The sequence below is a fragment of the Bactrocera tryoni genome, chromosome 3 (assembly GCF_016617805.1).
Source record: "Bactrocera tryoni isolate S06 chromosome 3, CSIRO_BtryS06_freeze2, whole genome shotgun sequence".
Lineage (NCBI taxonomy): Eukaryota > Metazoa > Arthropoda > Insecta > Diptera > Tephritidae > Bactrocera > Bactrocera tryoni.
In genome coordinates, this window is record NC_052501.1 from 56,145,560 (window position 1) to 56,167,045 (window position 21,486).

The 21,486-nt window shown below is 35.5% G+C and overlaps 1 protein-coding gene across 4 annotated transcripts in view; it reads left to right on the forward strand.

The window, feature by feature from the left end:
* Positions 1-21,486, forward strand: part of LOC120771751 (ERI1 exoribonuclease 2-like) — a 29,766-nt gene continuing 8,280 nt past the window's right edge. Inside the window, exons 1-2 of one of the 4 annotated variants that reach the window (XM_040099928.1) lie at positions 1-166; positions 715-916. In XM_040099928.1, coding sequence (XP_039955862.1) covers positions 894-916 — 23 coding nt within the window. In that variant the 5' untranslated portion in view covers positions 1-166; positions 715-893. Of the gene's footprint in view, positions 167-186; positions 917-21,486 lie in introns of those variants that run through there. The other 3 variants (XM_040099927.1, XM_040099929.1, XM_040099926.1) reach the window with 3 other exon arrangements.

A 21,486-nucleotide genomic window follows, 5' to 3' on the forward strand; every position in this document is an offset into this window, starting at 1 on the left:
TTTGAGCGCGTGCGAAAACAAGTTAAGTGAGATAGTAGTTGGTAAAACTTGCATTGATTATTTTATAAAGAAGATACATTCTCACGTAAATAAATATTTGTTATTCAAGCTTTCTGGTCACACTACCAACGAAGTAACAAACATACACTGAAATGAAACGAGCTAAGTAAGTAAACAAAGTGATATACATACATACATATGTTGTTACGTTTAGTTTTGAAAATTTTAAAGACATTGTTAATTCCATGACGACATGGAATAAATGCAAATTCTATAAACAAATCAAACGGAAATGGACTAGAATCGGTTAAAGTATAATGTAAACCCACGAAATCCGAGATCCAGGAATTAGTGGACGTGAGCAAAAAAAAAAAAAGAAATACTTGGAACAAAAGCAATAAAAAAAAAAGAAATACTTGTAACAAAAGCAATAAAAAGGCAATTAAGTGTATTTCCATGCGTGTGTAAACAAGCTCCAAAGCAATAACAACAACGCAAAAAGCGTTTCGGCACAATCGCACAACAACAGCAACAACTAATAAAAGCAAACATATCTGTGCACGGAGCAATAACCGCTGCAAAGTAGCCGATTTGTGGGTGGTAAAGTGTAAAAGAACCGCGTCTGCTGAATAAAGTGATTGGTAGGGTCGAACTGTAACTGTTGGAAAATATAAGTAAACACTGCCAAAAACGTTTTATTTATACCTAAAACAGGTGCACATCAAGCAACGACAGCAATAGTAGCTGAAATAAGCAGACTTAAGTGGAATCACAATTGCACAACGCGTCGCTCACCGGCTGCGTTAGCGGATGCATCAACACATCAGAGGGCAACGAACTGTTGATTGAATATATTGATTGCGCTAACTCCCAAGTTGCAAACAATAAATGAAATGGCACTATTAAAATTAGCTAGGTGAGTAACTACAAAGGCAGCTGGGGACCTATGGTATGAATAAAAGAATATGTAACGCAATAATGCCAAGTATATTTGTAAGTACATGTAAGTGTTCAATGGTGAGTGTCGATGCTTGCCAATAAAAATAGAAAAGTCTTTAAGTGCGTTCAAGGTGCTATCCCAAAGAGTTGATGAAAAAAATAGTGGACTACTGAAACTAAAACCAAAAAATTCAAACCCAGCAGCATAAATGCAATTTTCTAATACTAGCCCCCCACTGGGCTGGGATTTAGATTAGCATCCCCGGATTTCGGGGATAAAATGGGTGTCACTGGAAAGGTGGCGTTCTCCAGATCACGAAAATATATACATTTAGTTGCCGCTGACTTATAGTTTTTAAGATATTTGCATTTAAAGTTAAAAAATTGGCAGCTTTTACATTGATAATTTGTATATTGTGAGTAACTTTTTCACTTATATTATGCACTTTTCACGTACTAGCACTTCACTCTAACGTTTCTGCATATTAATTTTTTTAATATTTGTTGTAAATAAAGCTTTATTTTAATTATTTTATTTTAGTTACAATTCTCTGCATTTGCACAATAAGAAAAGGGTTGCCATGGTTATTTTTATTGAAGCGCGGCGCGGAAAAAATAACCATGGCAACCCTTTTCTTATTGTGCAAATGCAGAGAATTGTAACTAAAATAAAATAATTAAAATAAAGCTTTATTTACAACAAATATTAAAAAAATTAATATGCAGAAACGTTATAGTGAAGTGTTAGCAAGTGAAAAGTGCATAATATAAGTGAAAAAGTTATTCACAATAAGCAAATTATCAATATAAAAGTTGCTAATTTTTCATCTTTAAATGCAAATATCTTAAAAACTATAAGTCAGCGGCAACTAAATGTATATATTTTCGTGATCTGGAGAACGCCACCTTTCCAGTGACACCCATTTTATCCCCGAAATCCGGGGATGCTAATCTAAATTTTACCCCCCCACTGTATATATCGACGTGCTATTAGGAGTATCCGCACTTATTCATGCTTTTTTTCAATTTCATTCATGGAATGTTACTTATAATGTACATATATGTATGCATGTTCGTGGAACGTGACTGCCGGCACATGCATTATAGCAATTGCTAATGCATGGGTTAACACAAGTCAAAAACAAAAAAAATAGTCAGAATAATAGATGTATTAGCCGCCACCGGCAACATCAGCTGAGCAAGGCGGTCGCTCTTTTCTTTAACTTATACTTTTCTGCAGCTTTGCAGCATTCTCTTTGTTTGAAAACTTTTTTTGCTTCAAGCTAAACTTCTGCTACTACATTTCTGCAAACGCTGCTTTTAGAAAATTCGGTAGTACAATTAACAGTAAAAATTCAACAAACTTTGTCCACAATCCTAGAAGGACGCTGAGCGACTCTTGTTCATAAATTTTCGAATATTCATCAACAAGCCTGTTACATCCCGGAAGCTAACGACTCGTTCGTCGAATTTTCGAGGTACAGTGGTAGTTGTTGCACACCTACATAGTTCATAAAATCGAAAAATATTTGAAATCGAATGATTTTTTTTTACCTATAATAAAATAATATTTTCACATAAAAAACCAAAATAAAAAGGCAATATTATTATTCTTTTAACACCGCGATTTGATGGTACGGATGGATATAGGAGATCCTCAGGATTAAAAAATGTATGCACATATACCCTCCTCAGACTTATAGTTTTCGAGATATTTGTATTTAATGGCAGGATTCTGTAACTAGTCTCTAGTCTCTATTTGAGGCAGTTTGAGGTAAAATCTCAATTTGTGACTAGTTACTATTCACTAAACAGTCTCTACCGTTAGTCTCAAAATATTGCCTCAAATTTGAGACCTGGTAGTTAGCAAGTCACAAAACCAAAAAGAACACTTGTCTGCCATTTTGAATATACTGAATAGAGATCATCATAGATATTAATCGATTGTCGTTTTTTTATATTTTGTAAGCAACTCAAACACAAAAAAATTAAAAATAAATCAATTTTACATAAATTTCGTAAATATTATGAAACAAAGTCAACATACATTTTTATTTTTATTGGTAATTATGTTTTTTGACTATGTTATAGACAATTTAATATTTGTTATCGACATATTTATTTTCATTCAAGTGTAAAAACATCTCTGAATAATGAAATGTAATACTTTCTGTGACTGTCACTTACAGAATAGCAAAATCGTCTCAAGTCTCAAAAATTGTCTCCAACTTAAAATCTCAAATTTAGAGACTTGAGACTGTATCACAGTACAGAATCGCACGGTATATTTAGCATTGGCAATATATATACAGTGGTGGTCTTATAATTAGAATTAGCTGCATATAGTTTTACCAATTTATTTTAAATATTTAGATTGCCACGTTAATACTATAAATTGGAATCAACAAAGCAACACATTTTATTTGAGTTTTACATGAAAACAACAACAATATTAATTATATTTTTAAGAAAATGAGGTAAACACAAAAAATTCAAAATTCAGTTTGGTCATATAATTGGAAACGACAGTAACAACTTAATAATATTTATATAAAATTGAAAAAATGTATTAATTTTTTTTAGTGTTTTGTTGAATACCTCTTATTTTTAATAACATTGTCTAGCCTTTGCGGTAAACTTTGGATTACTTGTTGGCATGTTTGAACTGCTTTGCTGTTCCAACTTTGTTGAACCATTTGAAAAAACTTGTATTTATTTCGCGGTTTTTTGTCCTTAAAATCTCGTTTTTCAATTGCCCATAAATTTTCAATTGGCTTGAGGTCCGAACTTTGCGGAGGCCAATCCAAAACATCAATATTTTTATCCGAAAGGCAGCTTTTCACTCACCTTGAATTGTGTTTTGGGTCATTATCGTGCTGAAAAATGTAATGGACTGGCTTATTCTTAAAGGAATATGGTTCCATTACATTCTCCAGAATGTTTTTATATTGATGTTGGTCCATTATCCCATGAACACGCACAATTGGGCCAACACCACAAGAGGAAAAGGCTCCCCAAACCATAACACATCCGCCACCGAGTTTTACTGTTTTTACAGTGTACCTAGGTTTCAGCGCCATGTTGGGAGAACCTCGTACATACGATTTTCCGTCGAACAGGAGTAAATTGAACTTAGATTCCTCACTCCAGAGAACTCTATTCCAGTATTGGGGGTTTTTCTTCAGCATTTCCTTAGCAAATCGCAACCGCTTCTTAATATTTTTTTTTTGATATAAGCGTTTTTTCTGCGCAATGCACCCACAAATTCCCGACTCCTGTAAACGCTTTCTTATCGTCCGAGCTGTGATTTCTACATGAATTTCTTGTCAAACTTCAGCCTTTATTTCACGCGAAGTCATGAAAGAGTTGTTTTTGCTCCTACAAATTATTCGGTCTTCTGCTGGAGTGTTTTTTCGAGGTCTGGTTTTCCTGTTAGGGGTTTCAAATTTCTTTGTTTTTTAAACAATTACATGAATAGCTCCAAATACCATGTTTTTGGAGCAAGCAAAGCCTCGTGCTATAGCTGACATTGGCAATTTCTTCTTTTGATAACACCTTACAATTGAACCTCTCAATTTGGGAGTACATGACTTTTTTTTGCCCATTCTAATAATTAAAACGTTTTTAATTGAACGTTGTTTAATTGAATTATACTCACTTTATCACTAAGTTCAAAAAAATCAAAAGAAAGAACTGCGCGTTTCTAATTACGTGGCCAGCCAAGAAACACAAACCGAGAAATAATTTTAATTTTTTATTTAATATATAATATATATATTTAACAATAACGTTTTTCAGTATTTCTCTCCTTTTGATTAACATAGGTGTTCGATCGATGAGGGTTAGAAAGTGCAGAAAGTAGTTTGACACAAAAGTTATTTTTATCTTTATTTATTAAATGACATAAGATACAAAATCCATATATATGTATGTTAAATAAAAAATTTTTTGATTATTTTTTCAAAACACAATATGTGGCAACACTGGTATTTTTCATGTCATGTAAGTAAACCAACTACGAGAGTGAATTGTATATAAATTTGTGAATTTTTAAATACAAATATCTCGAAACTTATAAGTCTGAGGAGGGTATATCCTTCGTTGTATTGGACGACTACTGTACCTATGTATATTCGGAAGTAAAGAACTTTCTTCTTTCATTCCGTTAAATTAACTGACATGCCTCTCTTCCTATAACCTGTCGATGCAGTTGAAATACCCATTGCCATGTCCCTTTGGACATCCCTCACATCAATTCCTCATATTGATCAAACAAAATCACCGACTCTAAACAATAAACACTAATACTGCGCAATAAATTAATATTAAATATCACTAGCTAAGCGCCAAATACATATATGTATATAGTATGTACATAAATATGTTAATTCATATACGCAAACAGTTTAAAAGGAATTTTGACATTAATTCGGAAATTTAAATACTATTACTCCATTTGTATGTGTGATGTGCATAAAATATGTATGAAGATAATGAGAGACAAAAAAGTTCCTGTATGAACGCTGTCTATACAGCTGATTTTTCATATCGATTTTACAGCCCCCATTTCATGTTCTGGTTAGCTCTTTCGATAAAATTTACCAGAACTTAACTGACAGAGGGCTACTAACCAGATACTGACACAACCATCTTTCAACAAGTTTCGATAAAGGTTTAGTTAAACGCTTCAACATACAGTGTATCACAGAAATAAGTATGCACTATATATTGGCGTAAAAAAGTTAAATTATTTGCAAAATAAAAAAAATATATTATATATACTTTACAAAAACAATTACTCATAATATTTCCTTCGCGAATATGACAGACCGATATCATTGACATATTCCATTATTAAGAACCGTTAGAATTTCTCACTAAAAAGCGAAAATCACACCACATAAATATGTATTCAATTAAACATTTCAATATGGTTTCGATTATCACTCAGTGTTCATACGTTTCTGAAGCAATAAGTAGTTGTTTTTTACAATATATTAATTTTCCAAAGTTTTGATTAAATTTCATCTGCAAATGCAATTAATTTGTTATCATGGCGCCGCGAGGCAAGGAGTTATCGCAAGATTTGAAAGATGTTATTATAAAACTACAAGGTGTTTCCGAAGTAAACAGGGCTTTTTGAATCTAGCGCCCCCTGGTGGCGCCATGTATATGTCGACTGAATCGTTAGAATCTGCTATCTTCTCTCTATTAATTATACAGTGAGAATTTCATAACATTTCATGGATTGGAAGTGGAGTTATTGCGTTTTAAGTGTCAGTATGTTATCGGTGCGAAAATGAACTTCGAACAAAGAGCCAACAATAAATTTTGTTTTAAAATTGATAAAACTTTTACCGAAATGTTTCAATTGATGAAACAAGTTTATGGCGATGATTGCCTATTCCGTAGCAGAGTGCACGAGTGGTTTCAACGTTTTCAAAGTGGTCGTGGGGACATAAATGACGATCAACATGTGGGGCAATGAAAATCCGTGATCACCGGAAATTCCGTCGAAACCGTGCGTGAATTCATCAAAAATCAGCCGAAATCATCATTGAAATTCATGGAAATGGAATTGAACATCTCCAAAACATCGATTTATCGCATTTTGACCGAACATTTGGGTTTACGAAAGGTGTGTGCACAGTTTGTTCCGCACAAATTGACTGACGACCAAAAATTGCTCTCTTCGATCGACGCTTGTGACCGATTATTTGACCAAAAAACACATTTTAACCATTAACCACTCCTTGTATTCACCTGATATGGTACCGTGTGACTTCTTCCTTTTCGAAAAAATCCATTTGCCCATGAAAGGAAAGCGATATGCAGACGGCATACTGACGGCCATACCGGCCAACAATCTAAAACACTCATTCGACATGCTTTTGGACCATTCAAAAAGCTGTATTGAAGCAGAAGGATTTTGAATAAAATAAATTGATTTTGCCGAAAACCCATTTGTTCTGTTTTTTTTTAAATCCTGTTTACTTTGGAACGCACCTTTTATATAATGGAAATGGAATTGAACATCTCCAAAACATCGATTTATCGCATTTTGACCGAACATTTGGGTTTACGAAAGGTGTGTGCACAGTTTGTTCCGCACAAATTGACTGACGACCAAAAATTGCTCTCTTCGATCGACGCTTGTGACCGATTATTTGACCAAAAAACACATTTTAACCATTAACCACTCCTTGTATTCACCTGACGCACCTTTTATATAAAGAAAACAAAAGTCAGAGGGAAATTGGAAAAATAATAAATAAAAGTAAATATCCTATTCAAAAAATAGTAGAAAAATACAAAAAAGAAGGGAACCCTAAAAATTAGGAAAGATCTGGACGACTAAAAATATTTGATTCCAAAGAGCGACGTATTACCACATTCAAGATACAGGCTAATCAGAAGAAAAGTGCGTACTGAAATTGAAAATGAGACTAGTAAAATCTGGGATCCCCAAACTATTCGTCAAGTTTTGTATGATGCTGGTTACCATGGTCGTAATGTCCGGAAAAAGACATAAGTAATATTAACAGACAAAAAAAGATTGAAGTTTGTGAAATAGCACGAAAGTAAAGATGAACATTTCTGGAATTCTCTTATTTTTTCAAATGAAAGTCAATATAATATTTTTGGCTCAGATGGGCATGAAAAAATATGAAGAAAAGAAAATACAGAGCTTGATCCACGGAATATGGCTTCCACGGTAAAACATGGTGGTGGGTCGTTCATGGTTTGGGGGTGTATGGCAGCAACTTGTGTAGGAAATCTTGTATTCATTGAGCATACAATGAACACATATGATTACCTCAAATAATCATCAAAAAATCTTTGAAAGCTGCTTTAATCGAAGAATGAGGCAAGATTCCATCTTCAGTGACCCAAAAACTGGTAAAGTCCATGCCATCCAAATTGAGAGCAATAAAAAAACCAAAAACCTATCCAACAAAATATGGGCCGTTAATATAAGCTCAAAAATTAAACCGTTGGAACTTTTTTTTGGAATTTACTATTATTGCATGCATACTTTAGTGACGTAAGTTTTAGCTATTTAAAAATTGTTTTCTCTAATTTGAAATTAATTTAAGTTTCTGTTTTTTGCTATTGCTTTTAATTAAAATACTATGAAATAACTGAAAAAAATTATATTATTATTACTTCTGAGGCATGTTATTCTCACGACAAAACGGATAAACACAGTGCATACTTATTTTTTTGTGATGCACTGCATATTTAGAAAATGGCTCTTAAGGTACAATTTGCAAAAACGTAAAGCTGAGCACATATTGGACAACAAGTCGTTCCCTGCTTCACAATGTTGTATGTACTTGGAATCATTATGTATGGCAAATAATGCTAAAGAAGCCAAATAAAATAGATATACTAAGTCACAAATACCTGACAACCCTCTCAGGCCTCAGTATCGGCAATTTCTAAGCGGTGTGTATTAAAATTTTATTAATAGAAAATTAAAAAACAAGAAGACTCGTTAACTTCGACTACACCGAAGCTCGGTCCATTCCTTTTAGTAACTATGCGTTCGGTATAGCTTAGTACGCAGCTCTCAAGAAACGTAAAAACTTCATATAAAAAAACGCTTAAGATACAGTCAAGAAACTTTCCTGCGATAAATTTACTTGTGCTAGTACGCAGCTCTCAAGAAATCTAGTACTAATTTTTGATACTTTTTTTCAGTAAAATGTGAATATGGCAAACCTGGTTTTGCGAAGAAACATCAAATCAACAATTGTTTCTTGAAGGAAATTCGAAGTAATCGTCAAATTCATCCTAAATTAGTTGAAATCATTATTATGAAGTATATTCCATTTTGAAATGTTGTATAAAACCTACCAATCATCAACAACATTTCTTAAATCTCAATGAAAATATTTATGTTACCATACACATACACACATACATATTACGCACAAAGTTTGTTTTCTTTGTTTATTCTCTCTTGCTCTTCTAATGTAGATCATTCACAATGCGAAACCAGCTGTCAAAATTACTTGAAGAAATAATGTATTTTTTTCTTGAGCAATTATTTGAGAGCTGGATACGAACCTTTCTTCGCAAAACCAGGTTTTATTGAAAGAATGTATTAAAGTCGCGAGTGCGACGACTGTTTGTTTGATGACAGGAGATATTTCGTTTTGCCCTCGTTCACTGCCAGACCCATTTTCCTTGCCTCCTTGTCTAATCTGGAGAAAGCAGAACTAACGGCGCGGCATACGGCAGCAGCTGTACACTCTTATAAAAGATTGTACCTGTTCGATTAAGTTCTGCAGCTCGAATTATTTTCTCCAGCAGCAGGTTGAAGAAGTCGCAAGATAGGGATTCGCCTTGTCTGAAACCTCGGTTGGTATCGAACGGCTCGGAGAGGTCCTTCCCGATCCTGACGGAGCTTTTGGTGTTGCTCAACGTCAGTTTACACAGCCGTATTAGTTTCGCGGGGATACCAAATTCAGACATCACGGCTTAGAGGCAGCTCCTTTTCGTGCTGTCGAAAGCAGCTTTAAAATCGACGAAGAGGTGGTGTGTATCAATTCTCCTTTCACAGGTCTTTTCCAAAATTTGGCGCATGGTGAATATCTGGTCGGTTGTTGATTTTCCAGGTCTTAAGCCACACTGATAAGGTCCAATCAGTTTGTTGACGGTGGGCTCTAATCTTTCACACAATACGCTCGATAGAACCTTATACGCGATGTTGAGGAGGCATATCCCACGTTAGTTGGCGCAGATTGTGGGGTCTCCCTTTTTGTGGATTGGGCAGAGCACACTTAAATTCCAATCGTTGGGCCTTCTCCTGACGTTGTGCGTTCACTGCCATTCAGCAGGCTGGAGAAGTGTTCCCTCCATAATTTAAGTATGCTCTGGGCATCGGTCACTAGATCACCTTTGGGAGTTCTACAAGAGTATGCTCCGGTCTTGAAACCTTCAGTTAGCCGCCGCATCTTTTCGTAGAATTTTCGAGCACTACCCCTGTCGGCCAGCTTATCAAGCTCTTCATACTCACGCATTTCGGCCTCTTTATTTTTCTGTCTGCAAATGCGTCTCGCTTCCCTCTTCAACTCTCGGTATCTATCCCATCCCGCACGTGTTGTGGTCGATCGTAACGTTGCGAGGTGGGCAGCCCTTTTTCTCTCCGCTCCGCAACACGGCACTCCTCGTCGTACCAGTTGTTCTTTTGCATTTTCCGAAAACCAATGGTTTCGGTTGGAAGCTGTACGTAAGGAGCTTGAAATGCCGTCCCAAAGAAAGCAGGAGTGCAAGTCGAGTAGAAAATCGTTCGGCTATCTGTTGTGATTGCAGCTTCTCGACGTCGAACCTTCCTTGTGTTTATTGGCGTGCGTTTTTTGCTGCACAGAGACGGGTGCGAATCTTGGCTGCAACAAGATAGTGGTCCGAGTCGATGTTGGGACCTCGGAGCGCACGCACATCTAACTGGAACACTGGAGACGTGTCTTCCGTCTATCACAACATGATCGATCTGGTTGGTGGTTTTTCTATCCGGAGACAGCCAGGTGGCTTGATGAATCTTCTTATGCTGGAATCTAGTACTACAGATAACCGTATTTCGGGCCCCGGCGAAGTCGATCAGCCTCAACCCATTTGGGGATGTTTCCTCGTGGAGGCTGAATTTACCGACCGTCGTGCCAAAGATACTTTCCTAAATTAGTTAAAATCATTATTATGACGTATATTTCATTTTGAAATGTTGTATAAAACTTACCAATCATCAACAATATTCCTTAAATCGCAATGAAAATATACAGTCAAACCTGGATAAGCGAGAGTTCAAGGGAGCACAATCTCATTCTCGCTTATAGAGGTTTTTCGCTAACCCGAGTGCGATAAAATAGCAATGTTATATAGTTCCACGCAATAGAATAGGCACAATAATGACAAGAAAACAATACAAAAACAATTGTAGGAAGTTCCACGAAAGTTAAGAATGAGCCATAAAATAGCAGATGTTAAATTTTGTAATTTGTTTTGTCATTTGTCACTTTATGTGTGTATCTTTTATGTATGTATGTATGTATTCTTATTGTAACTATAATTCCTCCTAAATAATATACATAAATAAATAAAGCTTGACTGTCGCTTACAGAGTTATACATAAGTAGCATTCTCACTTACGGAGGTCTATGAGGGAAAAACGACTCTTTCTTACAGAGGATTCTGTTTCTCTCTAATAGAGGTTTTGGGAGCTTAAAATGACGGGTCCTGGCTATAACTCTCACATATAGAGTTTTCTTACCAATCCAGTTCTCACTTACCCAGGTTTGACTGTATATGTTACTGCACACATACATACATACATACATAATACACAGACAGTTTATTTTCTTTGTTTATCTCTCTTGCTCTTCTAATGTGGATCATTCACAATGCGTAACCAGCTATCAAAATTACTTGAAGAAATAATGTATGTATTAGTTTTCTTGAACAATTACTTGAGAGCTGGATACGGACCTTTAAGCAGTAATCCATGTCAAATTTCGTGAAGATACCACGTCAAATGCGAAAGTGTTCCATATAAGCCTTTGATTCAAGAAGAAACATTAACTTCGGCTACACCGAAGCTAATATACCCTTCACAGGTGCATTGCTTTTAGTAACTATGTGTTCAGTTTGTATGGCAGCTATATGCTATAGTGAGCCGATCTAAACAATTTCTTCGGAGATTTCATTGTTACTTTAGAAAATAATCTATACCAAATTTCGTGAATATATCTTGTCAAATGCAAAAGATTTTCCGTACCAGCACTAGATTCCGATCGTTCAGTTTGCATGACAGCTATATGCTATAGTAAGCCGATCTGAACAATTTCTTCGTATACTACATCACTATCTTATAAAACAACCTGTGCCAACTTTGTGAAGATACATTGTCAAATGTGAAAGTTTTCCATACAAGAGAACTTGATTCCGATCGTTCAGTTCGTATGGCAGCAATATGTTATAGTGGTCCGATATCGACAGTTCCGACAAATGAGCAGCTTCTTGAAGAGAAAGTGACGTTTGCAGACAGACGGACATGGCTAAATCGGCTTAGCTCAACATAGTGATCATTTATATATGTATGTATATATTTTATAAGGTCTTCGACGCTTCCTTCTGGATGTTACAAACTTCGTGGCAAACTTAATATACCTTGTTCAGGGTATAATAAATGAGAATAGCTTACGATTAGTAAATATGTGTGTAAGTATATACTATATATGGCAATATTGACGCTAAATGAAACCTGTTATGAGAATTTGTATATTATTCCATTCATATTAGACTCTTTTATGGGCAAGCAACAAACTTTCGGAATTCTTTTTTATTTTGAAAATATTCCGTGATTACAATTTCGCTGTTTCGAATTAATACTATTTATAATTTGTTCTAAACTTTGATTTTTTTTTTGTAAGTAATACGCAAATATCCATACAATAATGCGTAAAAACACAGAAATTTAAAAAAAACCTTTCATGAAGATACAAAATAGCTAATGAAAATATTTTTGTGTACATTAAATAAAATTTGCCGAACCAAAAGAATAGTTGCATATGTACGTATAAAATGAAGTTTTTATATACCACCGAAGGCGGGTTGGTATTGCAAGTGGCCGGAATCCGACCACAAAATGCCGTTAAGCGAAAACATATAAAAGATCATAACTAAGCTCCAAATATAAAGACAAAGTCCGTATCTGGTAAAAAGTGTCGCAGTTGAACATGGTATCTGTGGGCTGAAAATTTTTATAAAGTGGATGTGGCAACCCCTTTAAAAGGTTTAATGATCATATCTCAAAAACCACCAAAGCTATTTCAACCAAACTTGCTGAAAGGAAGTCCTTCTTCATATACATGTATGTTCAAGTATGTACTGTGAAAATGGGTAAAATCGACTATAAACGTCCACTCAGGACGATAATTTTATTAATAAATACGTTTGGGACTCTAAATTTTAAAGCGGGATGGAGTGGAAAAGTTTCATAGGAGTCGATATCAAAATTGAACAATGGCCGTGGCGCCGCCCCTCTTTAAGTGAAATCCTCAGGAAGTAGTTAACTGATTTTATCAAAAGGTGGTATATATGTAACATTAATTGTATAGAAAACTTTCTTATTTGATCAGGTCTCTTTACGGCATTTGGCAAATATTGTTGTCCAAAAGAGCGCTTCAATTTCCGAATATTTTATTCAGTCGGATATCTATAGCATTTAGCTACCCCCTGCCTGACCAGTCAAAATCAAGTTCTTATTATTGAACCTGCGAAGAAGGGTATTGTAGTTTCAGTGCAGCCGAAATTAAGGTTATTTCCTGTTTTATTACAATATATGTATGTACATACCGTCACCTGAAATGCAAAATAACGTACAGTAGAGGCCCGCTAATCCGGACATGGCCTAATCCGGATTCCACTGTAATCTGGACAGGGTTAAAAAACTCAAAATTTCTATTATGTCCCTTGTAATCCGGACCGACATTCTCTATCCGTATTCTCTAATCCGGATCACATGTTTATTATTCACTATATTCGCTTTTGTGCTTTATTGGTTTAATTTTTTTTTTTGTTTTTTTGGAACATGTGTATTATTTTTTATAATAAACAAACAGAAATTTATAAATATTTTTTCATAATACATAGTTCTGATATGTCTTTGGTAATCCGGATTTCCATATATTCCGGATAGGGGCCGGTTTTTATTGATCCGGATTAGCGGGCCTCTACTGTAACAACATTTTCGGAAATTTACAGTGGCAAGAATTAAATACGAAATAAAATAGAACATGAGTGAAACAAAATTTTAATGTTGGTTAAAACTGGTTTATATCTGACCGCAGAACCTGAAAATGTTGAACATATGTAATATTATGTATGTAATTTGAAGTAGTGAAGCGTAATCAATAAGACACTCAATTTCGAATTTTTTGATGATACGTTATTTTGCATTTCAGGTAACAATATGTAAATTTTTATTTGTTGTTGTCTTTTAAATATTATTTTTTTTATACCCTGAACAGGGTATATTAAGTTTGTCACGAAGTTTGTAACACCCAGAAGGAAGCGTCGGAGACCCTATAACCTATATATATAAATGATCAGTATGTCGAGCTGAGTCGATTTAACCATGTCCGTCTGTCTGTCTGTGTATATACGAACTAGTCCCTCAGTTTTTAAGATATCGTTTTGAAATTTTGCAAACGTCATTTTGTCTTCAAGAAGCTGCTAATTTGTCGGAACTGCCAATGTCGGAGCACTATAACATATAGCTGCCATATAAACAGAACGATCGGAATCAAGTTATTGTATGGAAAACTTTCACATTTGGCAAGATATATTAACGAAATTTGGTATAGATTATTTTCTAAGGCAACAATATAATCTCCGAAGAAATTGTTCAGATCGGTTAACTATAGCATATATCAGCCATACAAACTGAACGATCGAAATCAAGTTCAATTCACGAAATTTGGTATGGAATATTTTGGCAACAATGTAATCTCCGAAGAAATTGTTCAGATCGGCTCACTATAGCATATAGCTGCCATACAAACCGAACGATCGGAATAAGGGCTTGTATGGAAAACTCTCGCATTTGACGTGGTATCTTAACGAAATTTGGCATGGATTACTGCTAAAGGTAACAATATAATCTCCAAAAAATTATTCCGAACGGATTACTATAGCATATAGCTTCCACACAAACTGAACACATAGTTACTAACAGAAATGCACCTGTGAAGGGTATTTAGCTTCGGTGCAACCGAAGTTAACGTTTTTTCTTGTTTCTGTTATTCTTATTTTGATTGTTTTTATAAGCTTACAAGCTGTCAGTGCAGCCAGAAAATTAGCATAAACGCAGAGAATATGCCTTTGTGCAATGGACCAACCGAATAACCAAAAATATAGCTTCTACTGATGATGGAAAATATTGGCGTTACTAACGCCGCCCTGAGGATGGAGTCGCTATTCGCCATTCACTTGGGAGTGGCCAGAAACGATTCTTTTACATATGGCTCAAGCAGCTCACGACTTCCGTTTCTCGACCAAGTATCCCATGGATAGCTAAAGAACATCCATTTGAAGCCAAGCTGAAGTGAGAAGGCGAAACATCCCCTCCACAGTATTGTGCACTGGGTTTGGAACCCGCCACGTAAAAAACGCCCCCAATGAAAAGTTTAAACAGCCTCGGATGAGAGACCCCCCTTTTGATTACGAGCATGGCAAACGAATTAAGGACTACAATAATGAGGGCATGCACCTGGAATGTACGGAAAGGTGCCGCTGCCCAGCTGGATGATGTCTTCTTGAAAATAAAGGCTGACATCACCGCCGTTCAAGAAATGCGATGAACGGGACAATGACTGAAGCGAGTATATCCTTGTATCATTTACTACAGTGGGCATAAAAAGGAGAGAAAATTCGGTGTGGGATTCGTGGTGGGAGAGAGACTCCGTCATTCACCCCGGTGGATGAACGTCTAGCCACAATCCGCATCAAAACGAAGTTCTTCAACATTTCGCCAATTTACGCCCACGCCCCGACGGAAGGGAAGGATGATGTAACCAATAATGCCTTCCATGAGAGCCCCCGCCAAGATGTCAAAATCGTGCTTGGCGACTTTAACGCCAGGATGGTCAAGGAAGGTATCTTCCTCGGCTCGGTAAATTCAGCCTCCACGAGGAAACATCCGCAAATATGTTGAGGCTGATCGCCTTCGCGGCTGTATCCGGATCGAAAAGCCACCAACCAGATAGATCATGTTGTGATCCCCAGTGTTTTAGACGTGCGTACGCTCCGGGGTCCTAACATCGAATCGGACCACTATCTCGTTGCAGCCAAGATCCGCCTCTGTACAGCAAAAAACGCACGGCTGCAAAAAAGGGAAGTTCGACGTCGAGAAGCTGCAATCGAACAATTTTCTACTCAACTTGCACTCCTGCTCTCTGAGAGCACTTGTCAATAACTCGGTATATGGGAACTGTGGGACGGCATTTCAAGCTCCTTACGTACAGCTGCAAGCGAAACCATAGGTTTTGGAAAATGCAAAAGAACAGATGACAACAACGTCAGCCTCGAAATCCAACGCAGAATATCTCTGGCCAACAAGTGCTACTTAGGACCAAGTAGGCAATTAAGAAGTAAAGTCCTCTCTCGAAGAACAAATGTCGATGAAACGACACGATAACTGTATGAGATAAACGACGACATTGACATAGTTCATCAAATTAAAAGACAACGGCTACGCTGACTAGGTAATGTCGTCCAAATGCATGAAAAGTATTCGACGCAGTACTTGCCTGTGGCCTAGATTAAGACCTCCACTCCATTGGAAAGACCAGGTGGAAAAAGACCTGGCTTCGCTTGGAATCTCCAATTGAAGCCACCTTGTGAAAAGAAGAAACAACTGGCGCGCTGCTGTTAACTCGGCTATAACTACGTAAGCGGTTTCTACGCCAGTAAAGAAGAAGAAGACTGACGCCGCCCACCTGCTGCACGTCATTTCACTATTTTTATCATCCTTACCACATACTCCAAAGTTTACCTACAACCGCAACTTGTATTTATTGTTATTGTAACAATGTTGTCGCATGGAACTAAAAATAGATCAACTCACGAGACTGGCATAGCACCAAGAACAACAACAACCGGGAATAACTACTATAATAAGCGACGGAACAGTAAATTTTTAGTCAACGATAACAATTTATATTTGGGCAAACATATATACATATGTACTTAACATACACATACTGTCGTATTCACTTGCAACAAAGTCAATTTTTCTTAGTCGCCGGCAATACGCACTCGTCGTCTCCGACAATTACCGTCACACACACTCCTGTGTACATATGTACATATAAGTAGCAAGTAGCATAAAAGTAGCAATTGCGGATGTGGGGTGGAGGACCACACTGTATTACTGATTCCACCAGTGTGTACGCAAATGCAACCGCCGGGAGCTTATCCATCGGTCCAGTTTCAATTGGCTGTTGTTCGCATTTTTTACACTCCAGTTTTTGTTCCTGGCATTGTTGTTGTTGCTTATGCAGTTATTTTTTGCCCAAGTGTGATTACTTTGACCTCAGTTGACCTGCTTTTAATCAGTGGCCAGCTACAATCGAATGGGCCGCATGCGATTTCAATGGATCCGACCGTTGTAAGCTTCATTCAGCTTTTCACTTTCGTTGGTCGTGCGATGAATGCAACAATTGCAGTTACGCTAACATAATGTGTAACTGTGTTGCTGTGTGAGATTAATATTTAGGAATACGAGGGCTGATTGATTAGGCATTATTTTTTCGCATTTCCTTACACCGAGTAAGTCGAAATTGAACTCCACTTGTGACAAAGACATGACTTCGGATTTTGAGAGCGAAAATAACTCATCCCGATCCCTTTGTATCTTCTGATTTCGCGGTGAAGAATTGATATTGAGTTATATTAAAAAGAGGTGGTTAAGGTTTCAAGTATCAGGCATGAGTTGGTTCATGTCATTTGACATCAATATTTTGTTGTCCTCTCACTCAATCCCTTAAAATAAAGCATCTAAAACCATTGGTACAAAGCAATGAGGCTAAGGCATGGACTTTAAATCTTTATTATGCCGATTCAATTTTTCAAATTAGCAATTTTTCGGCGGCATAAGATTTAATTTTATTTAACGTAAAGCTGTAATGACGATGAAAATCGAGAACAGAAAATTTGTGGAATACGACTCTACGTGCCTCATTTCGGCATAATTAATGAGGATGGGTATGCTATTGTTTTATTGAGAAATACCATTGTACTATGTTTTCAATATTTGTCACACTAGCTGACTTCGATCGCCATTTCCTTATTTAAAGTGATATATGTACATAGGTGCTAAATTCAATGTTGCCAAGTTTTGGTTTGCATATTTTATATCAGTTTTACAATTGTAAATGGTCCAAATGACAAATGAAAATACAATTCTCTTATTTCTTATGTCTTCAAATGGTTATAGTAATTTATAGAAAACAAAAATGAAAAGTTACTGCAACGTTTTTTAAAGGAAAAAATTTAGGGCATAGACTCAATTAGTTTCATAATTTTTTAAAAAACTAGTCTTATCGTGTTTGTTTAATTAATTAACAAACATTTGATTAACCGGTTTCAAATAAGGTGGAATGTCAGAAATCATAATTTAACATAAATAGGGCGCAGAAAAGGGTCTAGGCTAATTGTATTAACTTCTAACATTGCTCAGGTATATTCGATAACATATTTTCAGCAACTTTATAAATATATAAATCTCACAAAAATAGTATACAGGAGTTAGGGTATTTCGTAGACCAATTTCACATATTTTCGTCTTTCAACTATAGTATATTCAATATTATTCGTTCAGTTAATTTTCCGAAGATATCTTTCATATTGACCGCTATATACTGTATAAAGCTAATCAACTTTGTTTTTGGCATTACCACTAATTACTAACAAAGGAAAATGGTCTTTGATTTTTATTAGGGTTCCTCGCATACCACCTGGTGCTCACATATTCGGAGGCATAAGCAGTTTTGATCCGATTTGGGCAATTTTTTGTCATAAGGTGGCAGACCTCAAAGGCAGTATTCGTGCAAACTATTCGGATACGTTGATTGGTGCTGGAAAGTGGATAAATCAGACTGAATTGATAGTTTAGTTATAAGTAAGGAAGGCGTGGTGTAGTCTAATTTCACTCATTTTTGCTCTGTAACAGGATAATGTCAAGAAAAGAATGCTGAAAAGATTTGTCCTGAGCCAGTTGATTTATATAGCTTTAGATGTTTCCCAATAACAGTCTTGCATCTTATTATGGGACTTTATAGGTTTTTGATTGCGAAGATCTGATTCCTCCATTTGCAATACCATATCCCCCTTTCATCAAGATATCGCAATTATTCCTTACACGGACGGATAGACAGTCACTCGGATTTCAACTCATCTTGTCATTCTGGTTATTTATATACATATGTACATATACATATATAAATATAGACCTCTTTATTTATCTCGCTTACTTTTAGGTGATACAGTAGACGCTCGGAAATTAGAACCACTTTGTTTTTGGGGTAGTTCTAATTTCCGAAATGTTCTAATTTCTGGACGGTTTTTTTTTTACTTAAATAATAAAACTAAGAGTCAAGCCACTTCCAGAAACTATATAAAAACATTTTTTTTTATTTTTTTCTTATTTTATTTAAAAACATAACAATTCAGTTCATTACATAACAATTATGAAAAAAAACAACTTAAAATTTCAGAAATTAATTAAAAATTCAGGATAAGGGCTCAGTTCAAAATTATTTTTTGTTTGACATATAATCAGTAATATTTGTTTGTTTTTTTGGTTTCTTTAAATCCGATATAACAATATCGTTACGGAGGGCCAAAAGATTGGCCATGTGCTCACTGGAAGACAATTCACTCATGTTGCACCAATTTATTAAATTGTTAACGCTTTCAATAGCTATAGCATTTGAAATAACTGGTGTGTCATCAACAACGTCATCTTCACTGCTATCAGAAAACTCAGCACCGCTACTTTCTTTCATTTCTCGATGCCATCAATACACATGAAACTGTTTGTATCAATTTATGCTAAAAGAGTTTGATTCATTTGGAGAGCTTCATTGCAGTCCTCATTTTTGTTAAACAACTGTGCTAGTGGCACATCATCATCGCTGAAATATGCAACTATGTTGCCATCTTTGCTTTGAAGATGCTCAATTCAATGCAACAAAAAATGGGAATTCCCTTGTGTTTAAAATTAAAAAAAAAACCGCTCAGAAATTAGAACTTCAAGTTCTCTGCACCATATACAACTTCAAGTTCTAATTTCAGAGCGTCCAATGCATTAAAAACTCTGGTTCTAATTTCTGGAAGTTCTAATTTCTGAGAGTTCTAATTTGTGAGCGTCTACTGTACAAACAAACCTTATACCATGTTCAGACCGACACTTACTCACACGATTTCGGCTGTTGAGTGGTTTATCCCACAAATCTTATAAATTTATCAAGGTTTCGCCATACAAAAATGACAGTTCAAAATCACTTCAGCGGATTTTGCGCCATCTACTTGGCAGCATTGGAAATCTATTACATTCTGATTTAGGCACTACAAAAAGGAAAAAATGTAAACAAACAAATTTTTATAAGAGCAATGAATCTAATTTCTGCTGAAAATCGACTTCCCAAATGAAAAAATGCGTCCATTATTTCCATTATATGTAATATATTTAAAAGAATATGGCTTTCATTACAAAATACTATATGACAATGTTTTCTTTTGATAAATATTGAGCGATGTAAATTCTTGAATGGCAAAAACAGCTGTTTTTAATCTATTCAACGGCAGTAAGAACACTGTTGGGTTATGAAATGCTTAAATGTAATCTAATCTTTTAAATTTTCGGTCTGAACATGGTATTAGGTAAATAAAACTTTGTACCCTGTAGCAACATGTTGCAAGAGTATTAAAATAAATCGGGCAAATCTTATAAAATCATCGATAGTTTTATGGATTGTAGAGTAATAAAACCCCTGTAGACCAGTGTAATTTATATACAATAGAACGTATAAGAATAATATCTTCCCAATTTGATCATATCCAAATAAAAATAAATTTTATGAAATTAGTATTTATTTTTCACATTTAATTAACAAGTCCAAAGTTCAAGACATTGCGGCTCGAAGGCTCTTTGTAGATAAAAACTGCTTGCTTTTTAACCAAAATGTGTTAATTGGTAAGTCATAATTTGCAATAATCTTTAACAAAAATGCCGCTGGAAAAAAATGGAACTATCTCATGTCCATTACGTGCATTTCAAGAATAATGAATACATAAATGTATGTATGCACATATATTAGAGCTGGTCGTTTTTTTTTTCTAAAAAATTGCGTTAGCAAGAAATATTCTATGAAAGTTTGTCATCCTCCATACCTCTGCACCATATAGCAGGACGGGAAGAATGAGTGACTTATTGTGTTTGGTTTTGTACGTTGAGAGAGTACTTTACTTCTCAATTGCCTATTTGGTTCGAAGTAGCACCTATTGGCAAGAGATATTCTGCGTTGGATTTCGAGGCTGACATTGTTGTTGCTTTAAAACTCATAGCAGTAAAATTTCTATTCTAAATCTACCCAAAGTCAAGATCTTTTATTCTTGTCATAATTATTATTATTGTTGTTGTTATAGCGACAGAAAACATTATTCAACTATTTTGGAGGAATGTCCTTGACCGATGAAATTTCTGGATATTTACCGTAACCGTTTGTCGTAGGACCATTTCTGTTGATGTTTTGTTATAGCGGTTATATAATACCCGTTTGTTGCTTGTCATGGAAAATCCCTTTTGTCTTTCTCCTCTCCTTATGAAACAAAAATCCAAAAAAAAAATAAATAAATAAATAAAACTTTATTTACAACCAATTAGACGAAATAACTCGATAATCTTAGTAATCCTGTCTATTTGTAGTCTATTGATGTTGTTTGTTTTATGAGTGATTAATTAGCAAAGGGAGTAACTATATA